We start from the raw sequence: 14,799 nt of genomic DNA on the forward strand, positions 1-14,799 counted from the left end.
CAGGACATTCGAATGCCGAAGGATTTTATAAGCCGCGTGACGTAACAGAAGGACGATCACGAATAACGAAACTTGTTACGCGCAGGACAAAACTCCTAGTTCTCACAACTTCGTAGTCGTTTACTGACGTGTCCTCTGACGAAATTGATCAATCACTGATAAAGAATCGGTCGCAGGACAAACGACATACGAATCTTCGTTATGTTTACGTATGACGTAATAACAGACGTGCCGCGAGGATGTGTCCCGTATTCCCGTCACATCTTCTCAAGTTATTGGTCAACGACGTCTTACGTTCCTCAGAGACCGCTTTCACTTTCACGTGGTTCAAGGTAGATAGCCCTCGCGCGTTCGTAACCGGATGTAGGCGAGTTTCTCGATGATGATGATGATAATTTAAGGCTACACGAGGAAGTATTTGTGAACCATAACCACACTGAAAGTGGACGTTTACTGTAGATACAGTTTGTTACATAACGTCAGTCAGTTTACAGCCCTGATTGTTTTAATGACGAAGCGGACCTGTTTCCTCTAATTGATGGAATCCACTTCTACTTTAGAAATATTATATTCCTAAGGGGGGACCCTTCACAGCTGAAGGCAAAGGGGGATTTCGTAACAATTTCGGGGACGGGCGTTTGTCTTCGAGTCGCACGCACGAATTGCGTTGGTCGGTTGCCTTCCTTTCCAGTTTGGTATCTTGACGTAACACCACACGTCACGATGTCGGTCAGGTGTGTCGCTGTGTGAGGAATTATGCCAAGAGCCTACGAGGACTCCGTCCGCGACATGACTTTCTTATCCAGCGATAAGGTAAGTGCAATAACTTATAATCTCTCTTTACTCATGTTGAAAAATACGACTACGTGGGATTTGAGGTTTTCCGAAGACGCCTGCAATCTGGCAGAAGTTCACCGACGTTTCAATGCTTACTGCCCCCTTCACTACAGCGCAACATTCCCGAAAACATCGTCGTATTTATCGACGAAGTGTTTTGTTTTTGGCCTGGATCAGCGATGGAATACTTCAGTGGTATTCAACCTTTTTTGTTCGCGTACCCCCAGATATAATTTCTCTTCAACTTTGTACCCTCAAAGTTGTTGGTGTATAATTCAAGTTATACGTAGTATATAATCTACATCTAAAATAAATTAAATAAATTACATTACTGATTATTCAGTGTTTATCATAAAATAATATATATATTTTTTTTAAATTTCACGTACCCCCGGGGGTACGCGTACCCCAGGTTGAAACCACTGGAATAGTTGACAGGAGGACTCGAAGAAATGCTGCCCCAGCGCCATTCTGCCCTTGGTGCTGAAAAACTGTTACTAGACGTGTGACCTACGCAGACAGAAATGTTAAACGACGTACAACGTAACTGTGTCACATCGGTTCTGCAATACATACAGACGCAGTTGTATTTAGAGGAGAAGGGAGACTGATTAAGGAAGAAAAACGGATGTTGAAGGACATGGAACAGAATCAGCGAAACATAAAATAAGTTGTGGCTGAATAAAACACAGCAGATTAAGAGAAAGGACACGAGGTTTTTGCCACTCCACACACAGAAGTGGAAATGTTACGAATAGTAAGAGCCATAATGCTACACGAAGTGGAGGAACTGGCGTTGGTCCAGACCAGGTTTTGTAAGAGGTGCAACGCGTCCACAGAAGCAGTTCGACTGGCTACGCCGATTTACAATTGGGCACAGCAGTGGTAAGAATTATCAAGTACTGGGAACGAGTAGAACTTCTGGAAAAGAAGGTTGGTTGATAAAGCAAGGTGCGAGCGTAACTTGGATATGTTATTAAAGGCTAAGCGGGGGAGGAAATACGAAAAATTGTAAAATTCACAGAACATTTATGTAACTGAAGAATCGGTGTCTGGTGCCTGAGGAAACTGTCGACAAAGACAGCACGAGTTACAATAATCGCTTATTACTTATAGATCTTTGGAAATACCCGATAAAAGCGATTGGGGGCAAAGCGCTAATGAGTGGTTTTCTCGTTGCTCCTGAGTCCTTGAACAATGTAGACCGCCAATTTTTGCGTTTCCAAAGATTTTTCATTCTAAGCCAGGAGGATGTCGAAATGCCCTCAACCGGTGAAGGATCTGACAATACCAACTGAATGAGACAGTCAGTTACATACACAGACACTAAGTGAGTTTAAAAAAGTCCTTACTTCCAACACTCCAACGTAAGAATTCTTGTTTCTGTTTCATCAGAACGGTCCACAATTTAAACTTTTGAACTGCTTCGTCGCCTTTATTGTTCGTAAAGCCGTAATCGGTCTGTTCGCGGAGGTCCCAGTTCCCCGTTAATGTGCAACCACGACCTACGTCCTAATGCAAATTCATAACCGTTCCATGAAATCCGCTGTTCCGCGAACAGGGAACTTGTCAACGAATAGCTAAGTGACGCCGTGGCAGTGAATCCACGTGCAGAATGATCCAGAAGTCACGTGACCCACTGCTGGTACCTTCTATTTGCCAAAGAAAACATCGCATTGAAATCATAAAACAAAGAAGCAGCGTTATATCGAGTGCTGGAAATGTCCACCGAGTTCAGCGACACATGCGTTCGCTATTTTCCTCGTGTTTTATGCAACCCGGTGACGAAGACGTCTTGCAAACGGTCCACCAGACGAGACGACGTCGACATTTTTGGCAAATGAGAATCGGGAAATTTATCCCAACTCATCCTGACAATTTAATAAAGAACGAGGTGGCAGGTGCTTCTCCACAGTCAGAGGTTTCGTCGAGAAGCGTCCAAGAACCTGCCAAGCCCTAGGCACCCCCTAAAGTTCATCACAGTGCTCACAAGAGCAGCCATTAGTCCCTGTGGCCCTTCGTAACATTTTGTATGAAACTATTTACTAGGGGTAAATGTTACCCGCGTTATTGCTCAAACAATTACGGGCTCGGTTAGACCCTGTCTCCTTCAAAACAATTCGCTCGTTCCGGAATGGCCGGCCAGTAATATTATGATGATGATGATGATCATCATCATCATCATATAGGACGCGTGTCCGTGAGCAAGGGCAAAACGTTGTCACTGAGGTTACTGATTGTCAACAACAGAATATTATGGTCATGCATTATATTTATAGACGTGTATCTGCTACAGATGGACATCGAGGCCAATGGCGGATGTATAATAGCAGAGAACATACGTGGAAAGTCGTTCTAATCTTATAATACGGAGTGCTCAAGCAGTCATCGGGAAGTCCATAAGAGGTCAGCTCTGGAAAACACCTTCGTATGAACACTTCCTAGTAAAAGCTGCAGCTCCTCCAAATGCAGCACAGCGGTTCAGAAATTTCCGGCTTTCTCACGGGGATTTCCCAAACAAAGTTCCTGAAGAAATTCCGGTCTTTATTTCACGTTTCATTAGCGTTACTATCAGGCTAACTACCCCGTGAGGCTTGGGTTTATGAATGAAAGCAAAATGTAACGTAAATGTTAAAGAAGTCCCCGGATTCCTGAAGAGAAAGGTCCGACTCCTTATTTAGCTTTCACCGTGTTTCCGAGAACCGGCGATTGTATTCCTGGCTCTGATCATGGACTATTCCTAGTTTTTAAAACAGAAGCCGTTTCGTCACAGTGTTCACAGGCTCCTGCCACAGGGCCCTGTCCCGAACCATATTAAACCAGCATACATCCTCCCATCCCATTTTGAGATCCATTTTAATATTATTCTCCCATCTGCTGTCAAATAAACTACCTAAATAATAACCACAGATCTCAAGTGGTCGCAGTTACGCTGCTTTTCAATTACAAGAATCAGACCAAACACTCGCATATCTGTCTATATATTTCGCGATACAAAATTGGACTGCACGCACGCACGAATTCCTGGGTTAAATCTGGTATAAAGGGGGAAAGAATCAACACATTTGGAGCTGAAACGAGCAGCAAAGGGCTGTTGCAGAAAGATATAAAGACGTGACCTATATTTTAGATTGAAGCTGTAAGGAATGTGAAACTAGATTAAAGAAAAGATGCCGATTGCAGACATGGCAATTCAGAAGTCTTGTAATGTCTTCAGAACTCGAGATTGCTAGAAGTTACAGTGTCCTTAATTCGATGTGAAGACATTCGTCCTTGCTGCTGGCCTTACTTCTAGACGGCAAAGCGGAACATTATACTTAAGAAACATTACTCAGAAACTCCACTCAGGGGGCAGATCTGTAAACAGAGACGAGCACAAATTTATGAAGCCCCTCATGCGAACAAATCAATAACGAGGATTTCATAAACTGAATGTCTTCACGGTCCCTTCATTCAGATTTAGCCTCGTGAGATGCGAGTATGTCTAAATATTACTCAAAACTTCGATTTCCTCTTTCAAAAAAGCCGCAAATCACACAAAAATCAGTCTGTAGGCAACTATAAGATTTCTATATCACGAACGAAATACACCTCACAATTAAATCAACTACGATGTACTGAACATAAAATACTGTATTTGATGTTCATGAAAACGTAAGGTGCTTCAATAACTGGATACGTATTAAGACTTTTAGGTAGGCCTACTGAATTTATTCGGAACATACACAATATATTTGGAGAATATATCCGCAAATTTTAACGAAACTTGATAATAAATTAAATCTACAAACGTCAGACATGTTGGTGTCATTCACGAAAATAGTTGGAGGACGCACGTGAACGTCACCGGTCTAAGTATTATATTCCGACAAATATCTGAAATCGTGCTCTGCAGCCGACCCTCTAACTACAGGAAGAAAACCATCCTTCTATGTCATCAGCGCTCAAAGAATGCAGGTCTAGGACATTAGATAATCACCAGTCTTCTCGTAAAACTGCTTGCCCTTCTTAATTCGGTCCGGAGACAGCCGAGATCGTCGAGTGCTGTCCGTCAAATTGGCGAATGGAATTAGACGGGCGCAGACAAACGTCTCATTGGACACGCGACGCTGCAAGGAGACAGCAGTCCAATTGAAAGTCTGGCCTACTTTTCCAGCACAAGGAAATTGTAGTAGGCGTGTGAGATCGCAATGCTGTCCGGATGTACCACCTCCTTTAAACCTGTGCACCAAGCGACCGATTTACACGAAATTTTTTATAAATGTTTTCCCATCCTCGTAAGTTTCGGGCCCTAGGGCACGCCAGTAGAACAGCGCCAGGATCAAAGTTCTTCGTTTCGCGGAGGAGGTTAAGGGACGAAGGCCAGGGTTTGAGTCCCGGTGAAGACGGGTTTAGATAGAATTTCTTTCCTATGATATTTGACTACGCTTCTCGGGTGATCAGGCCCGTGGATAGCTTTCGGGCATAAAAGTTAGCGTTTGTCGAATCTTCACGCACAAAAGAGCAGCTCTTGCCAGCAATGGTAAAAATGCCACAGGCCAGCTGCTGCGTCTGTCTCAATTGTGCAAGTACAACCAAATTGTTTTTGTTATCTTTATGAAGGAAATCAGGCGTAGTAAGTTCTTCCCACTTTTTCTTATAATTTTTATGTACTGCGAACACGAAGCACACAAAGTGGGCGCATAATAAAGAGGTAAAGTCTGTTAGTACGTTGAGTTTCCCAACCCACCAACTTCATATATGGGGGCGCACACAAAAACTTTAATGTCGAATTCTATGAAGCTCAAATCGAACAGCATTCGATTTGAAGGTCGCGGCTGTCTTCGTGCGATGATGTCGGAGGCAGTAAGCTCCCCTGAAACGTCGGCCAACCTTCATATTCGTCTGGAATCTCACCTGCTCTCCACTAAAAAACCATTAAGTGTTATCGTTCGTATCTGAACACGCGACTCGTTAATGTCGAAAGCCAAATGGATCTGACCTCCCCTTTCGGCGCCCAAATCAACCGGAAGAGCTAAGAACGCCGTTTCTGAGTGTCATTAACTGCGTTGTCAGCGAGGCTGAGCCATCTTGAAAGACTTTATCTCCTCGCGTCAAGTCAGAGTTATCATGTTCTTAAGTGCTCGCTTACCGCCATGTTTATGAGCATCCACAAAAAATGTTTTACACAAATCATTAAGTCCTTTAAAGTCCGATGGTAATTATATGTACAACTCTACTTAACAACAAGTAACGCTACATTTTATATTTATGGGGTTACGTTAGGTTAGCTTCTCAGAATAAACAGTGATTATTTCCTTTAACAGCGACAACCAGTTGATTTTTGGTTCGGTAAAATACGTTTTCTTTGCGGTACGGACTTAAATCGACCAGCTTCGGATTCAAGGGGTTAATAGCAGATAACATGGTTTGTTTTTTAAACATGTTTCTGAATAGAAATTTGAAAATCTAAGGCAGTCTATTATGCAACAATATTTATGAAGTTACGTAAGTCCACGTGGTTCCTGCCTTCCACAAGCCTTTTGCCTGTAACTGATTATAAACAGCAGGCAGGATTACCTGACTGGTGAGTCCAGCCAACACGCGAAAAGTAACAAGTTGGGAAACATACGCATAGCGTAATTATTGTGGTGTGTTAGTTCTATAATTGCCTCTAAATTCTCGATTCGTGAATGTAAATTTTTAATTTTCTTTTAAAAACAGCCCAACTTTTGCGTAGTTATAAGGTGGCACAGAATAAAAGCTCCTTGGTTCAATTATCTCAAAACCGTATTATTTAGGGAGAGCTTTTCTTGGTTATAAAATGTGTCTAGTGTTGAGCCACTGCCTCTGAGCCAGCCAAACGCTGTTTGAGTGCCCCAGTCATTCGCGGTGATGGAAAGCGAACACAGACGCGAGTGTCCTTGGCTGGGTTCGAACCAGCTCCGCTTTAAGTAAGCTGCTGGCTGAGCTATGCGCGCAGTCGAGCGGTCTTTGACCTCCAAGAGACTGCAGGGTCCAAATCAATTTGGCGAGATGTGTGGTGGGGGAAATGTGTAGGGCGCATTTTTTAATGGGCCATGATGAGAAGTGATTTTCATCGTCCTGTTTATCTGGAATGGAACGGCTGATGGACCGCGCCTGCCAGTTTAAGGCCACGACGCTTTGCAGCGACCGAGAGGCAAGGACAGGCAGGGGACTTAAAACAGAGGGCAAGTCCTTATCCTTACAGAAGGATCTTCGTTTCGGGCTGCTTTGTCACGAAGGATTTCTACTTCCTCCTGAAACACGACTTCTTTCCAGACCGGTCTGGACACAGTGGTGGCGATCTGCAACAACAAACTTCAGAACGCGTTCCGTCGTATTTGTGGGCACCCTGCACAAGAAACCTGCGATTCATGTTTCATGTTGTTTGTTTCATGTTGTTTGTTTCATGTTGTTTGTTTCCGTGAATTACCGACAGGCTTCTGATTCACACGTCTGCGCCCGGAAAAGGAAAAACCCGCTGAACAAAGCTGGTCGTAACAGAAACTGCTTCAGCAAAGCAAAAATCCAAGTCTGCGGCACACCTGTGGAATGATTTCATTTCGAATGCAGTTCAAGTGATTTCCATCGAATTTTTTTCCAGTGGACGCGGCGCCTACAGACGAGTGAAAAGTTTGTGCCCACTACCTGACTAGCTCTTCCCTCTTCTGTTCCTCGGAGCTTACTGATAGCAGGGGATAGCAAAATGCCTCTCGGCCCCTTGAAACACGGTGGTAGCTCACACGTACCACCTGCTTCAACTTTCAGAATCACTGTTGTCGCCTCACGGAGTGTATTTGTGGCTGATTATCAAATTAAGCGCTGATTATTTCAGTAAAAATTTATCCCTGTCATGGAGACGACGTCGTATGAAACGGATAATGACATTAATTCTCTAAAGAATAATTTAACGACTCTCTACGAACGTCCGAGGTTATTTTGGCTATAGTAAAACGACGTGAAGATACCGGATGCCGAGTTTGCAAGTTGTCATCTCGAACTATTTCCGGGAGGGCGCAGCTGTCAATATCCCTGGGAAAATCAACTCTGTGTGGGATTTGTTTCCGGAGCCGGACTGTGTCACGAGCGTAACTACAAACACCTTTAAAAACAAAAACAAAAAATAAAATGAACAAGTTACGTCCAAAATGTTCCGTACGACGCATAACGAAATCTGCTACGTCGCTACAACTGCAGTATTAACGAGGCACAATGAACGCGGTTAACGAAGCCCAATCTTAATGTGACATGACGCATCTACGATTCAAAGAACTGATTACTCAGAATGTGTATGGGCTGCGATAACTGGCCAGACTTCTCGCAAATGGACAAAGGAAAACAAACTTATCTCCAGAGTAGAATGCGCTAACAGGGGGACCGCGTATTGGAAGAAACTCCTCTGGGAGAGTATTTGGAACGGCACAGGATGAAGCCAGGGCAGTGTATTCGAACTTCTTCATCCTGAATGAAGTCACAACAAATTTCCGAAAACGTGGAACAAAACTTCTGGGCAAAGGCAGAAGGTCAGAGTGAACTACATCGCCCGTACACACAAACAAATAAATAAATAAATAAATAAAAATATATACGAAGGAAGTGCATTGATGTGTGAGGCGTAGAGCGACCTGACTTTCTTCCTACTGTGTGCGTACTTTCCCTGGTTCATAGAGTTACGGATACACAGCGGGCAGGGTCTCCACTTCCTGGATGCATTACGCAACACACACTGCTGCATGTCATAACAAGACGTACGATCAAAGCAGGTATTTCGTGACGTTTCATAAATTATTCACGTATTTGTCTTCCTCATTAACTGACCTCATTACCTGCGGGACAACCAAATCGTGTTCCCTCGAGCCCTTAGCCACTTCAGACCAATCCACCCCCTCACTCCCGTCTATGAACGCTTTCCGACTACAATTTTGTACACTACGGTGCAGAACGTGTTTTGCAGGCTTCGACTCCCGACAGGACCGCGGCACGAAGTTTTCTGGCTCCCGCCCAGCCTCAAACCCAGTGGGTTCTGGAGACTCAAACGGGGTGCAAAACAACACAACCCTGAAGCAAAATACGCACCCTCATCTGGTTCCAAGGTCAAGGCTGCGTGACGTTTTATCCGTCCTCCCCAACTCATTGGAATCTGAATGTCATTCACGACGAAACGTTCGATGCATCCGAGGCGTTGGAGGCAAAATGTGCCAGGAGTACCGCGGTCAGCGGCCCACGTGGATCCACATCAGTGGCATAAACATGCAAGGAACACACACAATAAATCAGTGCTTGCTTGAATATAAAATGTATTACTCATGCCCTGTTATACCGTGGAAATACGCAGTCTGACGACTACAATGACGTGTCCTCAACGGAAGAAAACCTTTCGGGCTTTTTAGGTTATTTTGAAGACGAGAATTCCTGGGAAGAACGCGAGAGGCTTGCTCGTCGACTGCATGAACGCCGTTGACGGACTGTCGGCTCGTGTGTAAACAGAGCGATATTGTGTGTTTGTTAATCCAGTTACAAGCGAACTGCATTGCAACCAAAGACAAACATTTTGATATGGGTTCCTAACTTTTCAGTCAACCTGAGTAAGGACATTAACTTTTCCGAACTATCGACTCTGCTCCTTTCCAGCGGCGAGCGGGTCTTATTTGTCATCCAAGTGCTTATAAAATTACGACATAACGCAAGAAGAGGCCAGAGAACTTATTTGTTTAAGTATATTCACAGACATGTAAATCCTAATTTGCCACTTCGTGACTGGAATCAGAGCACTGCTCCATTGTTTTCACTCGTCTTCATTAAGTTCCGATGTCACAAACCACTTCTGTACATTCATTACTCTTCAGGAGGTCAGCCAATTGGAGGGTTTCGATCAAATGTGGTAGTGAGAGGGGTCTCGCGGATTTTACGTCTGTCCTCACCAATTCGACAAATTACACGAAGCGCATTTCTGACTTTAAATAAATAACAGAACGTAATATTTTACAACAAATGTGACTGAAGGCGCAGAGCCAATTCCTCGCTCACGTGTACGAACACACACGACCTCAAGTCACAGGCCCTCGGCACAGACACGACGTCACCAGAGGTAATCAGATCCCCATTAATATCAGAGATGCCAATGCAGCAGAGGGAAATTTACTCACATACCTGGAACCCAGTCTTACCACAAAAAAAATTATATGCGAACCGAACATTAAATTTGCAACAATCTTTCTGATTAGGGCGTGAACGTTAAAAAATATGCCACAACTGGGTAAATCAATAGAAATGTTCGTCCGAATAAATTATAAGAGCGGCAAGACTTCCGCGCGTGTTAAGAAGGTCGCTAATTAGAAGTAGGCCTCATAATAAACGGTGGAAACATAAACAAACAACAAAAGTAAACAAACCTACAAAGTAGTATTACGTGTCACAGTTTCATTCCATTAACTAAACACGTAGCCATGGGGAAGAGCCCTCCTTCAGAAGCGAAATTGTGCTCTAAGCTACTCAGGAAGTTCCCCGCTTTTCATGGAACTCGATACAGTCCGCCACTTGAGCCAGGTGAATCAACGCACATCTTTAGCTCTTAAAAGGTCTTCCCTTCAGGTTTTCCGACTCACGCCGGTCCCTCCCTCATGCAAGGAGCACGCATCACGCCAATTAAGAATTCTACAGCATCCACTTAACGCGGGATTAAACGAGAATGACCGAGGGCACACGTGACCACTGACCGGGGGGTGTCAAAAGCGAACAGGTTCAGCCGGTTGAGAGTGACACATTTGTCCCACTTTTAATACAAACTAGCTGTACATTTGCTCCAAGTTGCGGTAAGCGCCTATGACGGTGACCTGTTGAACTAAAGAAACTATGATGGACGAAAAACAGGAAGGGACAAGAAATGATACGAAGGAGATGAACAAAAAAGAACACCCTGAAACTATCACGAGGCGGTCGGGGAAAAAATCCTCAGGTACGGTAAATAGATGGGCGGTTGTTTTACAACACTGCCTAATCACTCGCGTATTGCTCCATACAGCGTCCCAGTCGATTTTACATCGACTCCGACGTTGTGTTCATATCGCCAGTGTAAGGACAAAAGTGGCATGAGGAAATGAAAATTAGTTTTCGAAGAACAGCCCAAAAAATCAGGCTCGCCTATTTATTTTAAAATTAAACAAATATGACTACAGAAATCATACACGAACTTACGGAGGGGGTTCTAAGCTTTCGCAACGTGAAATACAGTGCAACAGTCAATTTGGATTCTGAAAATGACTGTCTCAGGGAATTCTGAGTGGCGTGTCTGAGGAGAGACACCGAACTTAAAAAAATGTATTTGCAGACTCAAAACTTGGATTTCAGAAAGATGAGCCCACGAACCAGCAGCTGACAGGCGGGCCACAAAAACTGAATACTGAAAAGTGCAGACCATTTTAAGTGCCTAAACTATACAACGATGACATTAGGATATTCTTACATTAATTTCTAATGACGCCAAGAATTCTTTTAAGACTTTATATCAGTCTTGTATTACAGTCCTGTGACCAATATTGTCGCATTTCGTAATAAAACCATACGATTTGACGAAAAGGAGTATTCACTGATTTTCGTTCACCTCTGACATCTGGCCCTCTTAAGTGTGATGGGGGGGAGCAAATAAGTCGCATTAGCTCCCTCAGTGCATGGAGGTAAGTAAAATGTCACAAGAGCATTCAGTTCTGTTTCGCAGGTCGTAAATGCCACTTTTGACCTTAAACGGGTTCTTGCTCTGTAACAAATGTCATTTCTGCAGAGTCTGATTTAGGAAGACAGAGAAAGAGAATGAAAGATTCCTTCGAAGGAGGGAAAGGAGCAAGACCTGAATAAACATAAAACCAAAGAAAAGAAAGTGGAAAGTTCGCTCAAAACCCGGAACTTCCTGATTCTGGCCCAGAAGTGCGAGTGGGATTCGGCAGTGCGTCGCTGCAGAGCGGAGGGGAGCGGGGTGAGGTGGTGGGAGGTCGCGTTCCACTTCTGGCTGGACTCCGTCCTCTCCGCCGCGTCTTCAATATTGTGGAGTACCACCAGAGTACAGTTACCTCCTGTCCCCATGGTGACCACTTTACCCAGTAACGCAATGTCAGTAGTGAGCCAGTCTTCGTTTGGGGCTCGCACCGCAGACATCGCCCGAGGGAGGACGCAGCCTCTGACGGCCTTCGTCTAGTTTATCGGGCATTCGGTGGCAAACCCACTGGATATCGCTCATCGGCCTCTCGCAGGTACAAGAATTTCTGGTGGTGAAGTGTTTTTAGTCGACTGGGCTCCGTGTCTAGATTCGGAGGCTTCTTATACGATATGAAGTGTTTCAAACGACCTACTTCGAGAATATTTGATGTAGAAGCTTTGTGACTTCCGACATGTGTCAAACCCACTGTCCAGTTCGGTGTGAGGTCGCAGCAGAACGCAACATCATTGCCAACAATAATAATTAACTGGTGATTTAATTTCAACAAGATACTGCTGGATATCGTAAGTTGTGAAAAATTAGTGGTACAACAGAGAAACACTGCCTTCAACGACGCACTGAGAAGGATCCACCGGACCTGCTCTTCGAGTGAACAAGATTGTTTGTTCTTCAGTTCTGGATTTCAAGGTAAGCCACCAATACAGCAGATGGCCATCATTTCGGTGGGGGTGATGCGCTTTAAGAAATGCAACACCTCAAACTATAACCACAAAGTGACTTTCCAAACACTTTTATCATTAAGTAAGTAAGTAACTAAAAGTGGTTGGACAGTTATCTTATGGTTACATGCTACTACTTATTATGAACAACTCAAAGTACACTTTATTACAGTAAACTATTCAGCTGACATAATAATTGCTTTATTACCAACCAAGTGAAAATTTTCCACATAATTTCAGAATCCTGTAAGAGATTTTCGTTGTAAATAAGAGTTTACTTTAACGAACCTGCGAATCACATTACTAAATGAACCATTTTAATTCATATTATTCTGTGTTTATTCGAAAATCGATGACAGCAGAATGAGCAAGTGCCTTTTAAGTAGGATTTGAGGTTATCATGGATGTCTTCTGGTTGTTGTTTACCGACGCTTCAGGGCGATGAGTAACCCAGAAGATAGGCATCTTAGCATGTCACTTACGTCTGTAGATCCAGGTAATGGATGAAAAGCTTCCAATGAATGTAGTAGCTACATATTGCGTGCAGAAATCAGGCTGAGAACGGACACGTCATAAGCAGGACGGCAACCTAACCGAACCAAAAATCGTTACGCATACTTGAAAGTTGAACGTCGAAGTTGAATTTGACGTGAGGCCGAAATTTCGTCTTTGAGGTTTAAAAGTTAACTCTCTGCTAACGTAACTGAAGGCGGGCGATTGACGCATTCACGAGACATTCTGCGACGAAGTTCACTGAGCGAAGTCACGTTGAGTTAAGCGGCAAGGGGAATACAACACCCGATCTTGAGCGACAAATTTGAACAATTATTCATCCACATCGTCCGGGAACATTTCCAACGAGACATCCGCTGCGGCTATGTAAATCACCAGAACTGTGACAACTGCGATGCAGGGGTTACCGGAGCCACTTTTTACATTCCAGTGGTTGTACCTGATTCATCAGTATCAGAGACGCGAGGTGGACAACGCAACGTCAGTGGAGTGGAAGACAGCTGTCACCGGAACACAACCCACGGGCACGGCTTTAATAATTTTCGTCCTCCTGACCTGTGGCTCGTTCAAGTTAAATTAATCTGTACTAAAAATAACATTCACTGGAACCGTAGCTGTCGAAAGTCAGCGGACCGTTCGCCTGTAGTGTAGGCAATCGTGTGCACAGGAAGTCAAGCCATCCGTGTACTTCTGACTGCCTACAGCGAATAATACACACCAACATGGAGGCCGTGGTTAACTTCTGATGTGGGCGCAGTTGTTAAGAATGACATAATGGCGGACGCACGTGTCTGTGTTGATATTTCGGTCTGATTGCCGTAACTACAGATCGACTGGAGCTCGGCATGTGAAACGCAGGCCGAGGAAGGCAAGTCGTCCACCTTCCGTAGGAACATCCTTCTGCCGCTTGGTCGCTGGGACCGTGGGTTCGAATCTCACTCAAGGCATGGATGTTTGTCCGCGTCTTTCTGTGTTGTGCTGTCCTGAGTACAGGCAGAAGCCTTGTGACGGGCCGATCCCTCGTCCAAGGAGTCCTAGATCAAGCCAACGAAAAGTTGGGACCCGCAGTGCTCAGGCACTTGAAGAACGGGTCGATCCCAGTAATTGCGAACATGGCGGCGGGCGAATCGTTGAGGTTATACGTGACAATGAAAAGAAGCCAACTCTTCATTAATATACATATTTATCGTTGCCATAACGATTGAAAAGTATAAGTTACAACGTATTTGATTGTGACAGTTCATTACATAATCTTGACGCATCCAGTGATATGCAAATGAAGAACTAAGTACTTCATAGTAGGAACAATGACGATTAATTAGCTGGTTTAGCCAAGGCCTATATTATCTTCCTCCTGTGTCCCACCGCTTTGATTAACTGTGCAGACGTCACATTTTCAATTAATATTTTTGACATTCGGCAAGGGACCTTGGACGGATTTTCGGTTAGTCAAGTAATTCTCCGCAGTTTATGTAGGCTGAAGCTTTACTGACGTGTTCACAGAAGCCAGCGACTCGACCAAATCGTTAAGTCAAACAAATTCCACATCACGATCCCTACTGCTTTGGAATCTACTTTAATATTATCCTCCAAAGTGTGCCTATGTCCCGACAGTGGTATATTCGCATCAGGTTTCAGACTAATAGCACATCGCAGACGAGAAAATATGCTAATTTCGTTACTGGATCTAGGACAAATCACAGCTGCACTATCTTAGTAGTAGTACTTTCGTTTGATTCATTGTACACATACAGAGTAAAAACAAAGCTCCCAACTTGTCTCTATTACAGATATGAA

At 44.0% G+C, this 14,799-nt stretch overlaps 2 protein-coding genes across 3 annotated transcripts in view; one reads left to right on the forward strand and one right to left on the reverse strand.

The window, feature by feature from the left end:
- EcR (Ecdysone receptor) overlaps positions 1-14,799 on the reverse strand; it is a 223,356-nt gene that overhangs the window by 191,662 nt on the left and 16,895 nt on the right. The gene's annotated exons all lie outside the window — the stretch shown is intronic.
- Ptr (patched domain-containing protein) overlaps positions 704-14,799 on the forward strand; it is a 44,931-nt gene continuing 30,835 nt past the window's right edge. Inside the window, exon 1 of one of the 2 annotated variants that reach the window (XM_022083320.2) lies at positions 704-813. In XM_022083320.2, coding sequence (XP_021939012.1) covers positions 757-813 — 57 coding nt within the window. In that variant the 5' untranslated portion in view covers positions 704-756. Of the gene's footprint in view, positions 814-11,886; positions 12,458-14,799 lie in introns of those variants that run through there. The other variant, XM_022083321.2, reaches the window with a different exon arrangement.

The sequence above is a fragment of the Zootermopsis nevadensis genome, unplaced genomic scaffold (assembly GCF_977971745.1).
Source record: "Zootermopsis nevadensis isolate Lab colony 2312 unplaced genomic scaffold, Znev_1.0 Znev_ptg000007l, whole genome shotgun sequence".
NCBI lineage: Eukaryota > Metazoa > Arthropoda > Insecta > Blattodea > Termopsidae > Zootermopsis > Zootermopsis nevadensis.